The sequence below is a fragment of the Crotalus tigris genome, unplaced genomic scaffold, assembly GCF_016545835.1.
Source record: "Crotalus tigris isolate CLP2741 ecotype Arizona unplaced genomic scaffold, ASM1654583v1 scf7180000024124.1850442, whole genome shotgun sequence".
Classification (NCBI taxonomy): Eukaryota; Metazoa; Chordata; class Lepidosauria; order Squamata; family Viperidae; genus Crotalus; species Crotalus tigris.
The window spans coordinates 1106681-1130356 of record NW_024100400.1 but is presented as its reverse complement, the minus strand read 5'-3'; the positions used below and the strand labels follow the sequence as shown (position 1 = coordinate 1130356).

The 23676-nt window shown below is 40.7% G+C and overlaps 1 protein-coding gene across 27 annotated transcripts in view; it reads right to left on the bottom strand.

The window, feature by feature from the left end:
• Window positions 1–23676, bottom strand: part of ADGRL3 (adhesion G protein-coupled receptor L3) — a 638839-nt gene that overhangs the window by 392537 nt on the left and 222626 nt on the right. For all 27 annotated transcript variants that reach the window (XR_005554203.1, XM_039322771.1, XM_039322772.1 and 24 more), the window contains one exon: window positions 4619–4859. Coding sequence is in view for 26 of the 27 variants with exons in the window: in XM_039322771.1 (XP_039178705.1) it covers window positions 4619–4676 (58 nt within the window). In the remaining variant the exon portion in view is untranslated. The remainder of the gene's footprint in view (window positions 1–4618; window positions 4860–23676) is intronic.

The window sequence follows — 23676 nt, the reverse complement described above, 5'->3', positions numbered from 1 at the left end:
TCACTCACATTAATTGCCTAATCTTGTTATCCATAATAAAAGGTTTGAATTTATTTACTGAATCAACCCACTCATTCTGTTACATTGACCACCAGGAGGCACCGTGTGACTGGTTTCATTCTAATTTGGAACACTCTTCTCTCCATTAAGCTAAGCACCACAGAAAAGTCAAGGGACATTTACTACTCAACTGCTTGAAAAGTAAACCAATCCAAAGAGGGATTGGTCCTGAAGAGAATGAATGCTGGCAGCAGAACAAGCAGGAGAGAGAGAAGATTCAATTACATGATTGTGGGTGAAGGAACTACAGAATCCTCCTGAGTGTCATCATTTCCTTGTGCACTTTTGTGCAAGCATACGTCCACAATACAAAAAACATAAAAAGTAACTTCAGAATTGATCCTAAAAAAACGGAGTAGTTTAATTTTTGATTGATAGAAACAGGCAAGTTTTATTTCAAGGTTAAAAAAAAAAAGGTAAAAGGTGTCCCTGTGTATTTTACTCCGCTAGTTGTTATCAACTATAGGGGGCAGTCCTCATGTCTGTTTCTGTAAGCCACTGAGCCAGCGTTGTCAAAAGACGTTTCTGTTACCTTCTCACCAAAGTGGTACCTATTCATCTACTCACATTTATTTCAACAAGACACCAAAAATACAGAAAAGAAAATTATACTTACAGAATTCTAAGAATATTTAAATTCAACATGATTGCACTTCAATCTTGTTGAATTCAAATATACACAGAAGTGATAATATTCACACAAATGAACACCACCAAGAAATCCAAAATAGTGTGTATATGAGCGTGTGTGTGATGGCTAATATTAATAGGGCTGGCATGTTTTATGGATCCTTTAAAGTTTAAAAGATAGCATCAAAACACAAAGATATGGGAATTCGTCATTTTAAAGTATCCTGTTCTGTTTTCATGGTTTTGCTTTAAGAGCTTGCTTTAAAGATGCATCTGCTTTAATGAATCAACTTGGAAAAAGCTTGAAAAACATCACATTAAAAGTGATCATACTTCCCCCCCCCTTTAAAATGACCAAGTAGTTTTCTGAAAAAGGGAAAACCATTCTATCAGTTCCTCATTTTTAGGGCTAACACATTTTTCAGAGTAGAGAAGTAAAATGCAGGAATTAAAGTCAATGAAAAATGACTAATACACATAACAAAAGCCCAAAGGCTACACATAATGCACTCTACCCATGTTCAAATGATGGCTACTTATCCATTCTAAAGTGATGGTTGAAATATACTGGTACTGACACAGTGAATTAGCTAATATTGTTGCTTTAGGCCATGCAGTTTAGATGTTTTTTTCCTCTGAAGAAACTCTGCTGCAAGTCTGTGACTTGATTGTAATATTTATTTTATTTTATTTTTAAAATTTATAAGCCGCCCCACTCCCGGAGGACTCTGGGAGGCTAACAATAAAAACACCATTAAACATAACAAAACAAACAGTACAAGAACAGTCATCCAGGGGTCAGATTTTATAAACCCCAGGCCTGCCGGAAAAGCCAGGTCTTAAGCAGCTTACGGAAAACCAACAGGATGGGAGCAGTCCTAATCTCCGGGGGGAGCTGGTTCCAAGACGTGGGCACCATCACAGAGAAAGCCCTCCTCCGCGGCCCCGCCAAATGGCACTGCTTGTCCGACGGGACCTGAAGGAGGCCCAGCCTGTGGGATCTAACCGGACGAAGGGAACTATGAGGTAGTAGGCGGTCTCGCAAATAGCCTGGCCCTGAGCCATATAAGGCTTTAAAGGTAATAACCAACACCTTGAATTGGACCCGGAGACCAATAGGCAACCATAACATGATCTGACTGAGTCAACCATTCCCTTAGCCCTATCCATTGGTAGCATTTAATTACAAGGGAACAAAGTCCTCCCAGTCATCACAATGGAAGCTGAACAGCTGTCAAATCTTGACTTTTGGGGTGGCAGCAAAGGAAGAAAGGTGAAAGAAGCACAACAATTTGTAGCAACTGGATTGGGATTAGCAACACTGTGGATGAAATTGGTTGGTAGCATACATATCCCCTTTCTGCCCCTTTTCCATCTGCACTCAGTGGAAACAAAGAGAAAAAGTGACAGAGCACCTAAGAGTTCTGCCTTGTCTAGAACTTTTCTTTAGAAGTAGGGAAATAGATACAACACTTTATTAAACCACCCAGCCCTATTTGTAGGAGATTTAATTTAGCTCTAATCAGCTATCTGGGATTAATTGATGGGTTATAGATAATATCCTTGACTCAGCTGGGTGGAAAACCCCCTTGACCTAGTTGTGTATGTCATATGAATAGACTTGTTTTCAGAGAACCAGCAATGGCCAAGGTATGAAAGATAATAGAAAACTTATTAAATCAAATTGTGAGTGACCCTCGTCCCCCAATATTCCTTCCTTCTGTTCTCTACAGAATCATATTGTTGGAAGTGATCATTTAGATTCCTGAGTCCTATCCTCGGTTCACTGTGAACCTCTTCTTCCCCTCCCCATCCAGCTACAGACTGTGCAGTCTCTTAATCTGGACCTCTTTCTGGGAAAGTTCTGTGTTGCCAAGTCTTCCCCACTGCTCCTGCAGGTGCACAATCCATCACAACATAATGGTCCTACTGTTGCTGAGTACAGATCTGTTCAGATAAGGAAAAAGTCTCCCTTCTGACTCTAGTAGTCTCACGAGGTGGACCATATCTCAGGAAAGTGCCCAACTGTTTCCAGGAGCAGAGCAGAGATGGAAGGCAGGGCATAGGGTAAAAAATATTCTAGGTTACATGCTAATTAAGTTGTATCTGGTGCCAGAGTCTATTAGGGTTTGCAACTGTATTGCTGCCTGACTTTGAAGAGTAAAATAAATGACAACATATTTGTCTATAGTTACATATGTCTAGGATACATTTGGTACATTTGATGTTAAGACTCATTGTTTGAGTGACACCTTTTCTGACAACCCAGATATGGGATGTTTAGGGTACCTCCTTGCAAAAAAAAAAAAAAAAAAAAAATCCCTCTGATATCCAAACAGTCTGTATTAAATCAAATTTGGGTATCAATGGAAGACTGAAGAAACTGGCAGAGTAAAAGGAGGAAGGAAAGAAACCACTATTCATTTTTGTCCTTCTCTCTTCTTACATCCTCGCATAAGAGATATCAGAAGTTGAGAAGATCTGCTGAATGGGTTTCCTCATTATTACATCTGGCAGTCCTTGTTTAAGCTGGTAAATGCCAGGCAACATCCTAAACTAACAGCTGAAAGTCAGCAATATTGCACTGCGTGCTTACCTTATTGGAAGTTAAGGATTTCACAGTTGGTGGTCACTTGTTTGACTAGATCATTAATATTAATCCTCAGGCAGCAAGGCAGATACTCAGTAATGAAGGTTTGTGGCTACTGTAGCTGCTCTAGCAATGACTGACAGAATTTGGGCCAGGATTGTTAGGGATGTTTTGATTGTGATCAATGTTGTTCTACCTGGTTTATTTTGGAGTAAACTGATCTATCTGTATCACAAATTGATTCAGGGCGTAAGCTCTTTTGTAACACTGAGAATATAGGTAGTAAAATTTTGCTTTCAGACTTCATGCCAAGCATGGCAATAAATTTGGTCTTTCCAGACACTATGAAACTCACAGATATGGCAAAATCAGATTTACTGCAGATAAAGTGCAAACCATATACACACAAAATATCCAGACACCGAAACCTCTGTACATATGTTTGCTTCAATGTTTAAATTCTACATCTTTCCCACCTGCTTTTCAAGGCAATGGCCACTTTTCCATTATCATGGCCTTGAACCCCAGAAACATTTGCTCAAAATTTATATAATAGTTCCTTTTAGCCTACTGGTTTCTGGCTCACCATTTTCAACATTTATAGCTCTTATCAAGGAGGATAAGGAGAAAATAAGTTCTAATTAAATCCACATTTTCTGTAGTTTTAAATACATTCTAATTTCATAAATAAATAAGTTCTAAATTCATCTATTATTAGTTCCCTTGCCTCTACTTTACTAGTGAGTACAATTGATATATTCCCAATGGTAATCAGTTTCCCTGGGAAGTAAGACAAGACTTAAGCACAACAGAAGCACAGTAAATGTTCAGTAGAAAAAAATATTCAAATATAAGTATTCTGTCTGTTTCAAAAGAAATATCAATCTCCTCAAAGAGTGGGATTGACAGGCTTGGGTACTCCTTGATTTAAGTTATTAAATCTGGTCTGATTACAATTAACATTGCATAAACATCAGTTGTTCATCCAGCTGCACTTTTTTAGTAGAAATAAAAAAAATCCTCCATAATATTTTACTTCTGGACATGGACTTTTCCTTTCTTTAGAAAAGAACACTTGCTGTTATCAAGCAACAAATATATCTAGATTAGATTAGCAAAATAACAGGTTAGAAAGATATGTTTAACAAAATTAAAGAAAATTATCTGAAAAAGTTTCCCCCTCTTTATTTTTAAGAAATATGTTTTTATTTATCCAATTATTTTTAAGAAATTGGTAGCAAAATCTTTTCCACTAGTTGCAAATTGGAAGGGGCTGGAAATTTTCAGTCCCAGAAAACACTACATATGGTTAAAACCAACATTATTTTATGTACTTACCATGGACTGTAGATACCAAGAGAATTGTGAAGAACAGCAGCAACTGTGATGACCACATGACTGTGGCCCAAAATATAAAATTATTTCAACAGTGGAAGTTCTCAGAAGAAAAATATAAAGATTTCTCTCTGATAGTAGTCCTCTCAGGAATATTCACTTTAATCACAATTCAGTGAAGCAGATGTAGAACAGAACAAACTAGCACTAAAACCACCTTCGACAAATGTCCAAAACTCAAAACCTAGAAATAAAAATAAAAGTTATAGTTAATTTAAAAAGTAAGTGCTGTTATTCAGTTCAACATAATCACTATAACATCTGATTTAAAACTGTATCAAGAGGTCAAGAGCATATTTTGACATTTTGATAATCAAAACAAAAAACATGACAAGGTCAAACAGTATTGTGATGCTTTCATCATATATATAAATATACTGTATGTTCCAGAGAATCATGACATTATGGGTTTAAATAGATATGATTTGTTGGAATTACCATAGCTCTTTCACTGAAAGAGATTTGAGAATAGCCAGGAATGAGGGAGATTAAATAGTTGGGAATAGGGTGAGGGAGTAATTAATTTAGGTATATGTGTCCTAAAGTACCTTGAGATAAATTCAGATTCTTAGCAACTATCAATATATTATCCTAATGAGATAGGCCTTAGGAGGATCTCTAAACAGCCAATTCAAAACTGTATCAGTATGGACCAATATTAAATGTCAATTTTAAAACAGTCATCAGATTAAAGCAGTAATTTTATTACTATCTTCTTTATTCTGCATCTATTTATTTCATTGTCTCTCAGACAGCTATTATAATCAGTCAAATAAGTACAATTTTACTTCAGATTCTTTTTTTTATTCTACTGTTATGGCATATGCCATTATAAATCCAGACAGAGGTTATCAGCAGCAGGATGATTTCATCAGAAAGATCAAGTAAGCATTGCAATGTTCCATCCCTTATGTACAGTGCATTCAGAAAGCATTCAGACCCCTTTCATTTTTGTTAATTTTGTTATGCTGCTGCCTGATTCTACAATTGTTGAAATTCATTTTTTCTCATTAATCTACACTTAGTACCCCATAGTGACAAAGTTAAAACAGAAGTTTAGAAATGTCTGTAAATTTATTAAAAAAGAAAAAAACTGAAATATCACATTGGCATAAGTATTCAGATCCTTTGCAACAACACCTGAAATTTAGTTCAGATGCCTCCCATTTCTCTTGACCATTGTTGTCATGCTTCTATAAACTTGATTGGAGTCCACCTGTGGTAAATTAAATTAATTGGACATGATTTGGAAAGGCACACATTTCTCTACAGAAGGCCTCACAGCTGACAATGCATACTGTAACAGAGCAAAAGCCATGAGGTCAAAGGACCCGACTGCAGAGCTCAGAAATATGATTACTGCAAGGCACAAATTCTGCTGCACTGAAGGTTCCTAAGAGCACAGTGGCCTCCATAATTCTCAAATGGAAGATGTTTGGTACAACCAGGATTCTTCCAAGAGTTGGCTGCTGGTCAAAATGAGCAATTGTGGGAGCAGGGGCCTTAGCAAGAGACCAAGAACCTAATGGTCACTCTGACTGAAATCCAGAGATCATGTTTGGAGATTGGACAGAGTTCTAGAACAGGGGTGTCAAACTCACAAGGTCATGTGATGTGTCGTGACGTATTGTGACTTTTTTTCCATTGTCGGCAATGGGGTGGGTGCCGTTTTGCCATGATGTATCCGGCCTGTGGGCCAGCAGTTTGATACCCCTGTTCTAGAAGGACAACCATCACTGCAGCCATCCACCGATCTGGGCTTTATGGCAGAGTGGCTAGATGAAAGCCTCTCCTCAGTGCAAAAAAGCACCTAAAGGACTCTCACACTGTGAAGAACAAGATTCTCTGATGTCATGAAACCAAGATTGAACTGTTTGGCCTCAGTTCTAAACATTATGTCTGGAGGAAACCAGGCACCGCTCATCACCTGCCCAATATCATCCTAACAGTGAAGCATAGTGGTGGCGTGCTGTGGGGGTGTTTTTCAGCAGCAGGGACTTGGGAGACTAGTCAGGGTTGAGGGAAAGCTGAATAGAGCAAAGTACAAGGATATCTTCAATGAAAACCTGTTCCACAGTGCTCAGGACCTCAGACTGGGCTGAAGGTTCACTTTCCAATGTGATAACAATCCTAAACACACATCGAAGACAAACCAAGAGTGGCTTAGGGTCAACTCTGTGAATGCCCTAAAGTGGCCCAGCCAGAGCCCTGGCTTATACCAATGTGATATTTCTGTTTTTTTCATTTTAATAAATTTACAAGCAATTCTAAAATTCTGTTTTTGCTTTGTCATTATGGGGTACTGAGTAGAGATTAATAAGAAAAAAAAAATTCAACAGCTGTAGAACCAGGCTGCAGCCTAACAAAATTGACAAAAGTGAAGGGAGTCTGAATACTTTCTGAATGTACCGTATATGTGTACAATGTTGTAATGCATGTATCAAAGGTGTGGAGTTTGCATCATGAAATCATAATAGTTTCATCACTTGCCTCTCAATGTTACAACTGGCATCTTCTACTAGGCAATGGTGAGGTCACATAATCAGAAGTGGCATGAAATACTGATTAAACACTTTCACTCATAATGATGAAATGTGCTTTTGTGGATGGAAATTTCAATAATTTCATAACATATTGGAAGATTTTGAAAATTATGGAGAAAAAGCAGTCACAATAAAAAATATTATTTCTGCAGTTTTACTGCATAGGAAAACCATGCATGTACATTAAATGAAAATGAGAGAGGTGTACAAGGAAATAAGATACTAGAAATCTTTTAAAGTACAGTACATTGTTGCTATAACAAAACTTTTTCCAGAAAGTCTTCCAATCTTTTATTAAAATTCTACAATAAAAGTTATTTTGGATTTGTGGGATTTGTTGTCCAGTTTGAGAATATAGAATTTAAGGAAAGAGCTATGTTTCACATTTTTATTCATAGATATGAGATAAATTCATTGAGTAATGGGGAAATAGGTTTGAATGAAAACACTTCAGGTCATACTGTAGGCATCTGCAGTTAGCCTCAGTAATGTCAAATTGTCAGAATATATGTCATGACTTGATGTCTGTGCCTTTTTGTACTTTTGTCCTGACATCACACTCAAGTTTGTATAGGGCAGTTTGGTCCATGATACATGTTTGTTATTTGTCTCCTTTGTGGGGGTACCCATATTCAGAATTTTTTTTTAAGTGCAGTGTTTTTCTCCTTTCGTTGATTTTATACCAGTCATTTTTATATAGAACACTGATGTTTTGTTTTGCAATATTACCTCAATGAAGACATAAAGCAGTGATTTTTTTTTGATAATTGATAATCACATCAGAATAAACCTATGGGATATTATCACTAGCATTCTTCAAAAATATGTACTTGATTTCAATAATTTCAAAGAATAGACATGATAATGAGCAGTAAAAAAACAACATCATCAAAAACAACAAAATACTGCATGAATAACCAATCAAGTCAGTCTTTTTTTTTTATTGAAAATTTTTAAATTTTACAAAACAATACGGTTCCCTTCCCCAAGCCCCCCCAACCCTCCCATGCCCTCCCCCGACCTTCCCAGAGCTGAATACAGGCTTAATTAATATTTTTTCAAAAAGTCTTAAAACAAATATAAACCATAAACAAATCTAAATACATTAATTAAACAAATTGTAAACTACTTAACAATAATATATGTATAAAAAAACAAAAATACAAGGAAATACGAGGAAATAGGAAGAAAGAAAAAGGAAAAGTCTATAGAATATCTTAAATTTTAAGTATAAGTTATTGAAAAGCTAAATAATATTTTTATATCCAACTTATATTGTATAAAGTCTATCCATTTTTTCCATACCAAAAAATACTTCTCTTGCGATTGGTCTTTCAAGAAAGCCGAAATCTTTGCCATTTCCGCCAAATAAGAAACTTTAAAAAACCACTCTTGCAAGGTAGGCTAAGATTCCTTCTTCCAACATTGCCCTACTAACAACCTTGCCGCTGTGATTAAATTTAACATCAATATAGTCTCTTTAGTATCACAATCAGAAACAATACCTAACAAAAACAGTTGTGGGGTAAATTTTACCCTTCTTCTAAAAATTCTTTGAATATTCCACCATATCTTAATCCAAAAAACTTTTATATTTTTGCATGACCACCAGATATGATAATAAGTAGCATCCAAACATCCATATCTCCAACATTTAGGCTCTAAGTCAGGATACATACGAGACATTTTTTGTGGATCAAGGTGCCATCTATAAAACATTTTGTAAAAATTTTCCCTTAAATTTTGGGCTTGTGTAAATTTAACATTCCTCACCCAAATAATTTCCCAAGTATCTAATAGAACCGGTTCATCAAAATTTTGTGCCCATTTGACCATACAGTCTTTAACTAATTCTACTTCTGAATCCAATTCTACTAACACCCATAAATTCTCTTAATATGGGTTCGTCTTTGATCTTTTATTTGTTTTAATAAATTCTCATCTTCTCTAAGCAAACCCACATTACGAAATATCTTCCACCTCTCCACTATTTGTCTATAATAAAACCATGAATAAATAATATTTTCTTGTATTAAATCTTCCAAAGATTTTAATTGCCAATTTTTACCATCCCATCTAAGTAGTTGTGCATAAGAAACACTATCCATCTTGACTCCTCTCCTTATCCCTTCTATCGCATGGCCCAGTATAGCCCATAGTGGAATTTTAAAATCACTTCTATAATATTTCCTCCAAACCTGAAGTAAAGAAATCCTTATAATATGAGATTTAAAGACCCTATCAACCTTTTTATTAAAAATTAAATAGGCATGCCATCCAAAAAGTAAATCCCAACCCTCCAAGACAGTAGTTCTCAACGTTTGTGTGACGGCGACCCCTGTCACACAAACGTTCTGTGCATGTGTGGCGCTGCGCACATGCGCACGCCACCCCCATGTGCGGCGCGCATGCACGGCGGCGCCCCCGGAGGGGAGAAAATGGCGGATCGCCACCTTTGGCGACCCCCGAAAAATGGTCGATCGACCCCAAATGGGGTTGTGACCCATAGGTTGAGAACCGCTGCTCTAAGAGGAGTATTTCTACATTTGTTAAATTAACCCAATCACTTATTAATGTTAAAACCACAGCATCATAATACAATTTCAAATTCGGTACCTTGAGTCCACCTCTCTCACGAATATCCTGTATAATTTTAAGTTTTACTCTTGGTTTTTTCTCTGCCCAGATAAATTTGTTAATACCTTTCTGCCATTCATTTAAATTAACCTCATTCTTTAAAATAGGTATCATTTGAAATAAAAAAAGAAACTTTGGCAAAACATTCATTTTGATCGCCGCAATTCTTCCCAAAAGAGATAATTGCCACTTCTCCCAATTTTCCAAATCTCTTTGTATATTGATCCACAGCCTTTCATAGTTATTTTTGTACAATTTTGCATTAGAAACAGATAAAATAACCCCCAGATATTTTACCTTATTGACAACCTCAAAATCTGTCAACTTAACCAAAGTCTGCTTATCCAGATTAGTCATATTTTAGGCAATATTTTAGTCTTATTGTTATTAATTTTAAAACCCGAAACCTGTCCATACTGATGTATCAATTGTAATAATTCTATTACAGAATAAGTAGGTTGAGATAAGGTAACCACCAAGTCATCTGCGAAAGCCCTTAATTTATATTCTTTTTGATTAACTTCTATTCCAGTGGTTCTCAACCTTTCTAATGTCGCGACCCCCATAATACAGTTCCCCATGTTGTGGTGACCCCCAACCAATTATACATCACTGGGTGCCAGGGGGGTGGCTAAAGAAAAGGGGGAAAAAATGGCAGACAGCCTTGTTTGGCGACCCCTGTGAAATGGTCATTCGACCCCAAATGGGGTCCCGACCCACAGGTTGAGAACCACTGTTCTATTCCTTTTATTTGCTGTGATTCTCGAATTTTAATCAACAGTATTTCCAAAGTTAAAACAAACAGCAATGGTGACAATGGACAACCCTGTCTAGTCCCCTTCTCTATTGTAAACACCTCTGACAAACCCCCATTAACTATAAGTTGTGCCGTTTGCTTTTGATAAATAACACCAAGAGCTTGTAAAAATTTTTCTCTAAAGTTCATTTTCTCAATTAATCTTAACATAAATTGCCAATTCAGCTGGTCAAAAGCTTTTTCAGCATCTCAACCACAAGCAAGTCCTGTTAAGGCCATAACTATATCTTGCCTCAAGATACTGTAAATGCCGGCGTACAAGGCGACCCGGCGTATAAGACGACCCCCGTCTTTATAGCCAGGCCGCATTCCTAGAACGTCGTCTTATACGCCGGAAACTACCAGTATTTCCGGCGTATAAGACGACTCGGCGTATAAGACGACCCCCGTCTTTGGCGCTGATTTCAGCGCTCACGGAAGTCGCCTTATACGCCGGCATTTACGGTAGTATTATTCTGCTCTAAAAGCTCCTTCATTTCCCCTCTGATTTGAGTATTATTCTGCTCTAAAAGCTCCTTCATTTCCCCTCTGATTTGAGCTACAGCATTTCCCATTATATCTTTCATATTTGGTACCGTTATTGCTGGCAAAGGAGGAGAGGGTAGTGGTGTAGCTTTAGGTTGTTGTGCCGGTAAGATCGTAGGAGAAGAAGCCACCTTAGGTACTGTAGAAGTTGCTTGCCTCTTTGAAGCCATTTTCAAAAAGAAAAAATCTTATTTCTTCTTTCCTCCTTCTTTGAAAAAATAAAAAATAAAAAATCCCTTGAAAGGGAAAAAAAAATAACAAAGGAGAGTTTAACAAAAAAAAAAAATCTTCCCAAAACACAAATCCACCTTAAGAAAAAGTTTAAAGAGAAAAAACCATCTAATCCATAACGTTCCGTTTTACTCACTTTTTTTCAAGAAAAAAAAACTTTCCAGTCACCATTTTACTTTCACTCTCCACGCAAGAAAAAACGAAGAAAAAAGAGAAAAAGAAATAAAGGTCAATCTTTCAAACTAAAGTCCAAATAAAATCCAATAAGAAAAATCCTTTATCCAACTCTGTCCGCTTTTTAAAAATAACTCATTCAAGCGTGGAGGTGGTAGCGGTGTTTTGCTTTGTTCCCAAAGGAACAAAGACAGCTGGGAGGCGGAGGCAACCTGAACTCCAAGGGAGCTCTCTTTTCACCCCCCAAGGAAAAATTCCTGGGGGGTTCAAGAGGCTCTACCTCTATTCAGGTGATACTCCCCTCCCCCCCTTCGCCTGGGAGGGAGGTTTTGAGCCGCGGAACAGCTGGTGCCTGCTGTTCTACGCGGTTCTCACGCTTTCCCAGGAGGACGGCTATAAAGTAGCCGCCATCACCGACACTAAACCACCGGAAGACCCCCCCAATCAAGTCAGTCTTGATCCCTGGTGACTACATTCTTGGGAGTTGTTTGCCATTGCCTGCTTCCTAGGGCCAGAGAGGGGGACTGGCCAAAGGTCACCCATCTGGCTTTATGTCTAAGGTGTGACAAGAACCAGGTGCCTCAGTTTCTAGACTGGTGTCTTAACCACTACACCATTCTGTTTCTCCTTCTAAGCCTTTATCTACTTTTTATCCAGCAGCTATGCACAGTGGATCATAATTCAGAACTATATTCTACCCTTGGTAGTGGATTTTTTTTTTAAATACCCTACAGATCACTTTCAAAAACCTGTCATGATCAAGCTGAGATGATGGCACACAAGTATTTGCTTTCTCTTATGACTTTGGAACTCTTGATGAAGGTTGTAAAAGATTCCAAAAGAAAGATAACTTGTGTAGTTAGAAGCTGACACTTTAATTAAAAAAAATATCTCTCAAATATTTGAAATTACTATTATGACAATATTCTGGCATAAAGTCCTACACAAATTTGGCCGTGACAGCAAAATCCTACAAAAACTAGGCCTTGATGTTATGTCAAGAAAAGAATTGCTTTCTTCTCTTGTCACTTTTGTTCATAATATCTGTAACAGCTTTGAAAAAAGATGACAAAAAAGCAAAGAAAATTATTCCCCATATGGGAATCTCATATTCAGATAAAAGATCAACAGCAGAGACACAAATCAATTTTCCCAGATAGAAAATATCACTGCAGGCTAAGTAAAAGAGACATGTTCAGGATGGAAATGTATAACATTAGAAAAACTGTTTTCCCGGCGAGGCAGGCCCAAGTTTCCCAAACTCAGAATCCTATAAGAAAGAAATGTTGATGCTCTTGTGACAACTCTAATCCAACAAAACTTCAAATTTCTCTTTTATGAGAATGAAAACTTTTCATTTTCTTCCTAAATATGATGCAGATGAATGGGATAGTTCTAAGACCACACATAATAGGAAGACAATTTACAATAAGGAACTGATTAGTTTTTTCAAATGTTGGAATAGCTTTTCACCTTCTTCTAATTTGGTCCCTTTTAAACTATGAAAAAGAAAGCTGTCTGCACATTATTCCTGATTAAAAATAAATTATAGTCTCCAACACTGCAGCCAAGACTCTCATCTATTATCTGATCTCTCTATATAATGGGATCTTCTGAGAGAAATGTTATTTGATGACTTTACATCCAAATTTCCTGAGAAGAAAAATTAGAAAAGGAAGCTATAATTTTTTAAATAACCTGAATAAAGAAAAAAATGGGCGGTGCACACAAATGTATTATATTAATCATGGCAATATAATAATGTTCATGATTAACAATGTTCCTATGTAATTATCAGCTTTTTAATCACAATATCTGGGAAAATCATAGGCTTACAGCAAGCAAATTAAAATGTTTGGAGCAATTGGGAAATTTGGAGGACTATTTCAATATTAAAATAGTTGCTGTAACAGTTGTAGGCTTTTGGGAATCATCCTAAAAATGTCAGTATTTGCTTCAAGTGTAATGTACAAATGTAATTTCTTCAGAAATGTAATTGACTTTTATCATAAACTACAAGACCAATTCACCAATTGTTTTATAATTTGGTATGCTTTTTACAAGAGATACTTCAATGACATTAGCTAAGAATAACCAACAAACAATAGAAAAAAATTAATTCATCTTCCTTACCCACCACATTTAGAAAAACTTTAAAAACATTACATTTTTTTAAATTGGCCAGTCTTCATTGCCCAGATATGAAGTTGTTGCCATTATGGAAACTTGGTGCGATGAAACAAATGGAATATACAGCTAGAGAGATTTATATTATTTAAACGAAACAGACCAAATAAAAGAGAATGTGGAGTTGCGCTCTATATAAGAAATAACTGCACTTCTATAGAAATAGAGCACAACAATGATGAAAACTGCCTTGAATGCATTTGGGTCAATATAAAAGGGGAAAAAATGACATTGCCATAGGTACATACTATAGGTCAGGGGTCCTCTGGACCAGTACCAGGCCATAGCACACCAGCAACCGGTCCGCACAAACAAGCAAAGTCCCATCCGTGGGATGCAGGCAGCACACAAAACCATGCACCCTCCGGTCCATAGAAAAATCTCTCTCCATGGAACCGGTCCCTGGTGCCCAAAAGGTTGGGGACCTCTGCTATAGGCCACCCAACCAAACAGAGGAAATAGATGAAATTTTTGCTAGTCAGTTAACTAAAGTATATAGGAAGCACATCACAATAATAATGGGGGACTTTAATTACAATGACATCAACTCTGCACCAAATGGAAGATCAAGCAGGTTCCTGACAAACCTAGCAGGCAACTTTGTCTCCCAAAATGTAGAGAAGGGAACTATGGGATCAGCAATATTGGATTTAATTCTCACTAATAGAGATGAAATAATAGAAAGTGTTCAAGCTACAGGGAGTGACCATGCAATATTGGAATTCAACATTATGCAAGCACAAGCAATAGAACGAAGTCAAACTAGAGCAGTGATTCTCAACCTTTCTAATGCCGTGACCCCATAATACAGTTCCCCATGTTGTGGTGACCCCCAAGTGGGTGTGGCCACCAATAAGAGGGAGTAGGACAGCTAGGAAAAGGGAAAAAATGGCGGACAGCATGGTTTGGTGACCCCCGTGAAATGGTCATTCGACCCCAAATGGGGTCCCGACCCACAGGTTGAGAACCACTGAACTAGAGTCTTGGACTTTAAGAGAGCTAATTTCAATAAATTTAGAAAGAGCTTGGAATGAGACTCCTCAAGGGGAAAACAACCCAAGAAGCTTGGGAAACTTTGAAAAGTGAGATTATAAAAGTCCAATCTAGCACAATACCAATGAAGATGAAAAATAAAAGCTCTCAAAAACACCCAGCTGCATAAAGAACTCTTTGATAAATTGAAAGACAAAAAGGACAAGTATAAATAGTACACTTGTAGGATGGACAGGCTGATGTGGCTCTTGCTTGGCTCTTGATGATTGCTATGGCTAGGGGAAGAGGGGACTGCTGGCCATTGGTAATGATTTGTCTCCAGTTGTTCCACCCCCATCCCACTAATATTTGTCTGCTCTCTGGGTTACTGCTCCTTCTGCTTGCCACCCAGTAATTAAGGCTTGTTATTGAGAAGTGCTACTTCACTGTGTTCCAGGCCTCTCACCAAGCTCCATGCTGCTCCATTAGTCTTCTTCTGACTTTGCTCTGCTGACATCAGCCAAGATCTCTTGTGCTCACTACCACACCATCACTCATTTGACTGCATTGGGTGACTGCATCTATGCAAACAGGAGGGTTGGCCTTGCAATGGGGAATGGGATATGGTCATTTTTCTCTCAGCACTGTATTTCCCCCTTCCACGGGGAAGCATCCTGATGCCCACCAGTAGTTTTTGATTGGCTTCCATCATTCCCAGAATCAAGCAGGATGACCAATTGTGTTGAGTCCTTGGCGCAAAGCAGACACGAGAAGCAGTTGGAGTTCTCAGTTTTCTTTATTCTGCGTTCAGCTTACAAGTAGATGGCTTTCCTTAAGCTTCCCAAACGCTCGCAGCCTCTTATATAGGCAACTCCCAGGTAAATGTGTTACTTTTCCCGCGCCAGCACCCGCGCATGCGCACGGCGCTGGCGACAGCCTGTCTAGTCCCGAGCAGCCTTGCACCTGCCCGGGACTGCCTGCAAACGCCTGAGCCGTTTGCAAGACTCGGGACATAACACCCCTTTCCCCCGGGCTGAAACTACTACCAACATATAATCATTTGTTCTATACAGCGTTCCGCTCCCCAGTGCTTCCACTGTTGCTGGCTTTTGCCTTGCCAGCAATGTTATATAATCCTCTAGGTACTTAGGAGATTTCTTTGCTCTCTGTGACCTTCTCAGCTCTGGTTTACTAGCAGGAGTTCCCTGACTGGAGGGAGATGTGAGCCTGTTCTCCTTATTTTGTCTTGGTGCCTTTCAAGGGCTGTGCCCTGATGCCTGGCCTGCTTGCTCGCCCACCGGGCTCGTCAGGCCAGGGCTTCTGTCACTTTGTGACCTGGTTGACCTGCCTAGCTGTAGACCCTCGGGCCCCCTGAAGTGATAGCCACTGCTGGGCGTCTCTGTTGAACCTCCTAGGTCCGTCCAAGACCTGTCAGGAGGCTGTCCATTCCCTGAACCCCGTTCTGTGTCCGGACTTGTGTGGGTTTCTGTACCTTCCCAAAACTCAGTTACTCCCTGATTTGGGCTAGAGGTGTTGTAGTCGGGACTTGGTTCCTCGACCACCCCCCTGTATGTTTGACCCCCTGTAGGATTTGGGGGAAGGTCAGGCCAACCTTGGGGATTGTGTGCCAGCTCTCTTGCGGGGAATGATTTGTTGGGATACCCCCGGGTATCCTCCGTGACTGGAGTGCTGTGTGATATGTGTGGAAAGTGAATATGCCCCCAGGGTGACTCCCTGGCTGGAGTAGGCGTGGATGCCTGGTAGTTGGGTAGGCTCATAGAATTCTTGTTCGGAGCTCTCGCGGAACCCTGGGATGGGCCATTTGTGGCTCCATCAGTGGAGATGGGCAGCAGCTCGTGCCCTTCCCTTTGCTCCAAAGGGTCCCCCTCCCCCCCCTGGAAAAGACCCAGGAGTCTCAGCTGGAAGATGCCGCCTAGGGCGGAGTTGGTCGATGTGCCTGCGCAGGACACGACCGTTGTCCAGGGCTACCTCGTAGGATAGAGGACCCGTGACCCTGGAGACAGAAGCAGGGACCCATGTATGACCAGGCCCGTAATTGCGAGTCCAGACCGGGGCACCCTCAAGTAGTTGTCTAGGTGCCCTAGGATGTGAGGTAGATGAAGGCAATCTGTCCGGATGCAACCGGTCAAGTTTAGTAGTAAGTTGACGCCCCCAACGAAGTTCAGCTGGGCTTCTCCCTGTCGAAGTGGACGGTGTGGTGCGGTAAGAAAGGAGAAAGTCAGCCAACCTGTGATGCCAGTCCCCGTAGGTGAGTCTTTTCAAGGTGTCCTTTGTGATGCGCACCATGCGTTCAGCCATACCGTTGGTGGACGGGTGGAAAGGCGCAGACGTGGCATGACGAATCATGTTAGCCTGTAAAAAAGCTTGGAATTCAGAGGAAGTGAATTGAGGGCCGTTGTCGGACACAATGACATCTGGCAGCCTGTGTGCAGCAAAAATCCCCCTCAGTACCTGAATAGTCTTTGCAGTGGTGGTGGATGAGACAGGTACAACCTCAAGCCATTTTGAATGGCTGTCAACAAGGACCAAGAAGAAATGGCCCTGAAAGGGCCCAGCGTAGTCAATGTGCACCCTAGACCATGGGGACTGTGTTTCCTCCCATCTGTGCACGGGAGCTTGGGGCATCTCTGGGCGAGATCGTTGGCACAGGTGGCATGCATGCACCTTAGCCTCAATATTTTTATCTAAAACAGGCCACCATAAGTGGCTGCGTGCAAGAGCCTTCATACGAACAATGCCAGGATGACCCTCGTGGAGGGATTCCAAGACCCTAGTCCTCATTGAGGTGGGAATGACAACTCTGTTTCCCCAAAGCAAACAACCCTGAGAAAGGGACAGCTCGTTCCTTTTGGACCAGAAACTCTGAAACTCAGTACTAGGGCAGTCCTCAGGCCAACCAGACAAAACCCAGGAACGGACACGTGAAAGTGTGTGATCTGTACCTGTTTCAGCGGCAACATCCCTGGCACTAAGAGGGAGCTCGGGCAAGGCTTGGATTGATAGAATGTTGACAGCTGGCGCACGGTCAGCTTCCACTGTTGGCAGAGGCAGTCTACTGAGGCCATCAGCATGGCCCATATCTTTCCCAGGCTTGTGGAGTAAAGAAAAATCATATGCAGACAAAAAAATAGACCACCTAAGCATTCTAGGGGAAATGATTTGGGGAGTCTGCTTACGTGTGGTAAACAGTCCCAGCAGAGGCTTATGGTCAGTGAAGACCGTGAAATGCCTGCCATATAGAAAATCATGGAATTTTTTAATTCCCGCAACAACAGCCAGAGCCTCCCTGTCTATCTGAGCGTAGTTGCGCTCGGCAGAAGACAATGTTCTTGAATAATATGCAACAGGAACCTGAGTTCCATCAGACCTGAGGTGGCTCAGGACAGCCCCAACCCCGTAAGGGGACGCATCACACGCGATGCACACAGGAAGAGACTCGTTGAAATGTGCAAGTACACTGTTAGAAGTGAGCAAGGCCTTGACTTCGTTAAAGCAGGCCTCATGCGTCTGTGACCACCGCCACACTGCTTGCTTGTCTAGTAGCCTGTGAAGAGGCTCAGCTACACTAGCTTTATGTGGAAGAAAAGAATTGTAGAAATTCAGGAGACCCAGGAAGGCCTGAAGTTCGGCCTTGGACTTTGGCCTAGGTGCATCTAAAATGGCAGTTAGTTTGGATTCAGCAGGGTGAATTCCAGCAGCATCAATTTTGAATCCCAGAAATTCAGTAGAAGGCACCCCAATTTTGCATTTGTCTTTTTTGAGCTTGAGGCCTGTTTTCCTGAACCTTAACAGAACAGCCCTTAGCCTTTCAGCTAGAATGTGTGTGGAGTCTCCTGCAATTAAGACATCATCAAAGTAGGGGCAAACCCCCGGTATGCCCCGCAGTGTGTTTTCCATTACGCTTTGGAAAATCCCAGGAGCGACATTCACTCCAAACTGCAGCCTTTTTACCTTAAAGGCTCCCCTGTGGGTCACAATAGTCTGAGCTATAGCAGCATCATCATCAACAGGCAGCTGTTGATACGCTTGAGCTAGGTCAAGCTTTGCAAAAACGCGCCCCCCCTTGAGGGAGGCCAGAATATGACTGACCACAGGAACAGGATAGGCATGTTGCTGCAATGCCTTATTCAGAGTGCATTTGTAGTCAGCACAAATGCGAATGTCCCCATTTGCCTTTAGAGGCATGACAATGGGGGTCTCCCAAGGACTGGAATCAACAGGTTCTAGGATTCCCTGTTGAATCAGTTTGTCTAACTCAGTGTCAATTTTACTCTTTAAAGCAAAAGGGACCCTTCTTGCTTTAATTCTAATGGGAGTGACAGTGGGGTCTAGCTTTAAGGACACAGGGGGTCCTTTGAATGTGCCCAGCTGGGGGCTGAAAACATCTGCAAATTCTTTGCAGACTTCCTGTAGGTCGAGTGTTTGTAAACTGTTGAGTCCTGTGACGTGTATCCCCAGGGCCTCAAACCAATCGAGTCCTATGAGACTCGTTCGTTCACCCCCTACTACTAATAAGTCTAGTGGACCTTCAAAACTCTTGTATTGCACGTTAAGGGTGGCCTCCCCCTTAACACACACTCTTGAATTTTGAAAATCTGTTAACACAATGTCAGAAGGCCTTAACTTGGCCTGAGTTCCACTACCGGAACAAATCTTCCTAAATGTATGCAAGGAGATGATTGAAAGGGCAGACCCTGTGTCCAGTTCCATAGACAATGGAACCCCTTGTAGCTTCACCTTGAGTGACAGCTTTTTCTTAATGGGCTTGTGTGTGCCTGTCCTAAGGATGCTTCTTCGCGAAGCGCAAAACCCTACCCTATTCTGGCTGGGGAATCTGGTACCTTTCAGGCGCAGTTCTTCCTGAGGTTGTACCTTTCGTCGGCCCAGACACACAGCTGCAATGTGTCCTTGTTTGCCGCATGCCCGGCAGGTAGCGGAGCGGAACTTGCAGTCGGTTCTCCTGTGGCGACCTCCACAGCCGATGCACTTGAGCGGAGCTGAAGAGCTTCCCTTCTGATTTTCTTCCTTCGTGGGGTGGAGACGGTCGACTTCCTCGTCCGGATCCTCCTCGGAGTTTCTTTGGACGTCTTCCTGGTGCACGGATGCAACCTCTGGACTGTTTCTGATCGGCCGCATGTTCTTGACAGCGCCGCCTGCTGCTTCTTCTGCGGTGACTTCCCTTAAGGCATCTTGGTAGGACAATTCTTCTTTAGCGAAAAGTCTCTGTTGTAGATCTCGATGCCTTAACCCGCACACGAATCGGTCCCTCAGTCGTTCTTCGAGGTCTTTGAACTCGCAGTGCTTGGCGGCCTTCCGTAATGCGGCGATGAATTCTTTGGCCGACTCACCGGGCCGTTGATCCCTCTGCTCGAAGGTGTGGCGCCATGCGATGACGGACATCTTGGGGTGGAAGTGCTCCTTCAATAGCTTCTTCAGATCTGCGTAGCTGACAGACTCTACTGGAACAGGTGCTGCAAGGTTTTCTGCGATGTCGAAGGCGTCTTGACCGCAAACACAAAGCAGGGTGGCAGCCTTCAAGCTCTCTTCCCTCACTTGGTTTGCCTTGAAGTAGTTCTCCACCCTGGCTACGTATGACTCCCACCGCTCTGGATGTGAGACGTCGAACTCCGAAAGCCTTCCGATTTTCGCCATCTTCAGGAGACGGGTCTATCAGCCAGCCTACCCCCGAATGCGCACTGGATTGGCGGGTAACTGCCGAGTCGACGCCGTTCCGCCGCTCAGGACTCACTTGGGTAAGCTTACACTTCTTCCTTTCCAGGTGGTGTAAGGCAATCCCATCCTCGTCTCCAGTGTTGAGTCCTTGGCGCAAAGCAGACACGAGAAGCAGTTGGAGTTCTCAGTTTTCTTTATTCTGCGTTCAGCTTACAAGTAGATGGCTTTCCTTAAGCTTCCCAAACGCTCGCAGCCTCTTATATAGGCAACTCCCAGGTAAAGGTGTTACTTTTCCCGCGCCAGCACCCGCGCATGCGCACGGCGCTGGCGACAGCCTGTCTGGTCCCGGGCAGCCTTGCACCTGCCCGGGACTGCCTGCAAACCCTTGCAAGGCTCGGGACATAACAAATTGCATTTCCAATGACCAGAGATTGACAGATACATAGCACTAGCTGTGCACCTAAACCACTTTCTGCATATTAAATTGGTGCCAGAAAAGAAAATCAAATGTTGATATAGAGCAAAGGAATGTCTAAATTCACATGTTGCATTAAGCCATAGTTTATTCAACAAGCCATAGTATATAGCATTTGAGGACTTCACACATTAAATTATAAAGAACAAAATAAAAATACATAAGTAGATGTATTCATGTAAAATAAAGTCAGACAAAATAACACTAGAACATGGCATATTATGTGAACTACATTTCTTTAATTATACATGATATAATTTGAATTTATGTGACATTTGAAGGAAAAGAATCCAAAGCAATATCAAAATAAGTATGATGACTTTTTTATTATAATGTTCATGATGTTTATTGTAACGGTGAATAACCATTATCACACTGGAAGTAATGATTCAAAAATAATTATTTCTGTATCAATTGTTCACTCCTATGCACTTTATTCAGAAGTAATTTCAGAATTCAATTATATTACTCCTAATAATTATACATAGAGTGGTAGACATATTTTGTTGGAGGTTATTATTAGCATATGTTTACTGCAGAAATATTTTTAACGGGAAAAACTCAACATTTAATGAAACCCTTTGAGGAAATGAGCGGAAATCAGATGTGTATAGTTCAGATTACAAAACAACTAAGGATTCAGCATTACCTCCTAAATATAAAAGAAAAGGCATCATAATATGGCAACCCAAATGCAAATTACAAGGTTGGTTAAGCAAATACCAAAATACCCTTTGCCACTGCTCAGGAGTATTGTTTTTTGTTTGTTTGTTTCACTCCATCTCCCGCCCTCGCCATCCCATTCTAAGTTACAGAAAGAGCCTACTGCATGTGCCTGAGAGCACCTGATAAAAAAAACAAGGCAGAAATCAATAATACATTTATAAATGAAACTCATTCCCACCTATTTGCCTAATTAACACCAGCATACTTGCTCATGAAGTACTTTACAATAGCCACTTATGAAAACTGAGTGACAGATTGGCAAATTGTTTGCTTTAGGCATATAGGTCCTTTTCCAAGACTTGCATTCACAAACTTAAATTTGTCCCATGTAGTGTGCACATTAAATATTTGGATTTATACCAGTGGTGGTGAACCTATGGCACGGGTGCCAGAGGTGGCACTCGGAGCCCTCTCTGTGGACACACGTGCCGTTGCCCCAGCCTTGCCTCCCCCCGCAACCCTCTCCTCTCCAGCAGCCCCCCTGAAGGAAAGTCGCCCCCAAGCATGGCCCACACAGAGCAGCGCAGTCAAGGAAATAGCAGCCAGGCAGCATAGACAAGACTCTGCCCTCACACCCCATCATACAATTGATGCTGCAGGGCATGGGCAGAGGGTGTGGCCACCATAGTGCTGCTGGGCTGCTTGGGTGATCTGCAGTGGGCCCTGGAGGCGGTGAGTGGTCTTGTGGGCAGGTGGGGTGGGGGATGGGGGGGCAGAGTGGGGGTGGGCAGGGGGTGGAGCAAGGGCAGGGCCAGTTTTGGGGCACTCAGTCTCTAAAAGGTTCGCCATCACTGAACTACACAATCCACAAGTTTTCAAAAGCATTTAATTCAGTTCCTTTCATTCCCATTTAGAAATTATTTTGTATCACTAGGGAAGTTAGAATATCTAATGTATTGCTCATTAATGTTAGCAAAGAAGTCAACAACAATCTTTTCTTTATTGAATGATTGTATGATATCTGTGTGAATGATGTCCATGATAAATCTTTACCTATAATCCAAATGTATTTTAAGACCTATACATAAGTGGAGGTTGTAATTCAAATCTGTTTTCTCAAATGTAAATGCCATGATTTTTAATGTTACACCATGAGGATTGAGTTATTAGACAGATGTTCCAATAATATATCCCATTGACCACCAACTCCCACACAAATCAATTACAATGAAAATAATATTTGCTTTTCTTAACAGGGGACTGCAGAATTAGAAGTTTAAGAAAGAATAATGGAATGAGAAAAAGAAATCACATTCAATAAACTAATATTCCTCTCTTTTTCCCAGAAGAACAATTCAAACTTATATATCAAATATACATTGGTATATTTCGTTAGATGAGTAATGAGCAGGTGTTACTTTTCATTTGTTGCTTTCATCCTGTAAATCCAATATGAGTATCATTTGAAGAAGACCTTATATGTTATTCTTTTATATGCTCTATCCAAAGGCAGCAATTTCAAAGCTTTAGAAAAAGCATTAGGATAAAATGGACTGACAAGACAGAGAATTATATTTAAATAACTGCTACTACCTTCTAAATTTCCTTTTCAAGAATAATTGCCAAGACCTTACTCTTTCAGTATAATCCTGGATTTGAATAAGGTTCTTCATGATTGCAAAGACTGAGTAAACTGTTTAGTTACTCAAAAATGTATTCAGTAGAGTTGATTCCTAGATGTATGTGTATTTATTTCAGTTACCCTTGATTTTAGAAAAAAAGCAGAGAAGTGGCATTAATACAAGAATACTCCCTTCTCCGTCTCCAGACAAGGTTGAGTGGTGAAGAAACAATAAAATATATTATCCAGAAGTTCACAAGCATAGTGAAAAGGGTTTTTTAATATATCTTCATAGGTATTTAACTAAAGATAGGTAGAGCGGTTCCCAATAGAGTTGTTTTTATGTATTTGATTTCAAGTCATTGTTGACTACTGATGAGCAAGTCCCTGCAGTTTTCTTGAAGGAGAGAGGTGAAAATACAGTCTTGCATCAGACTTCAGAATAACAAAATAATGGAA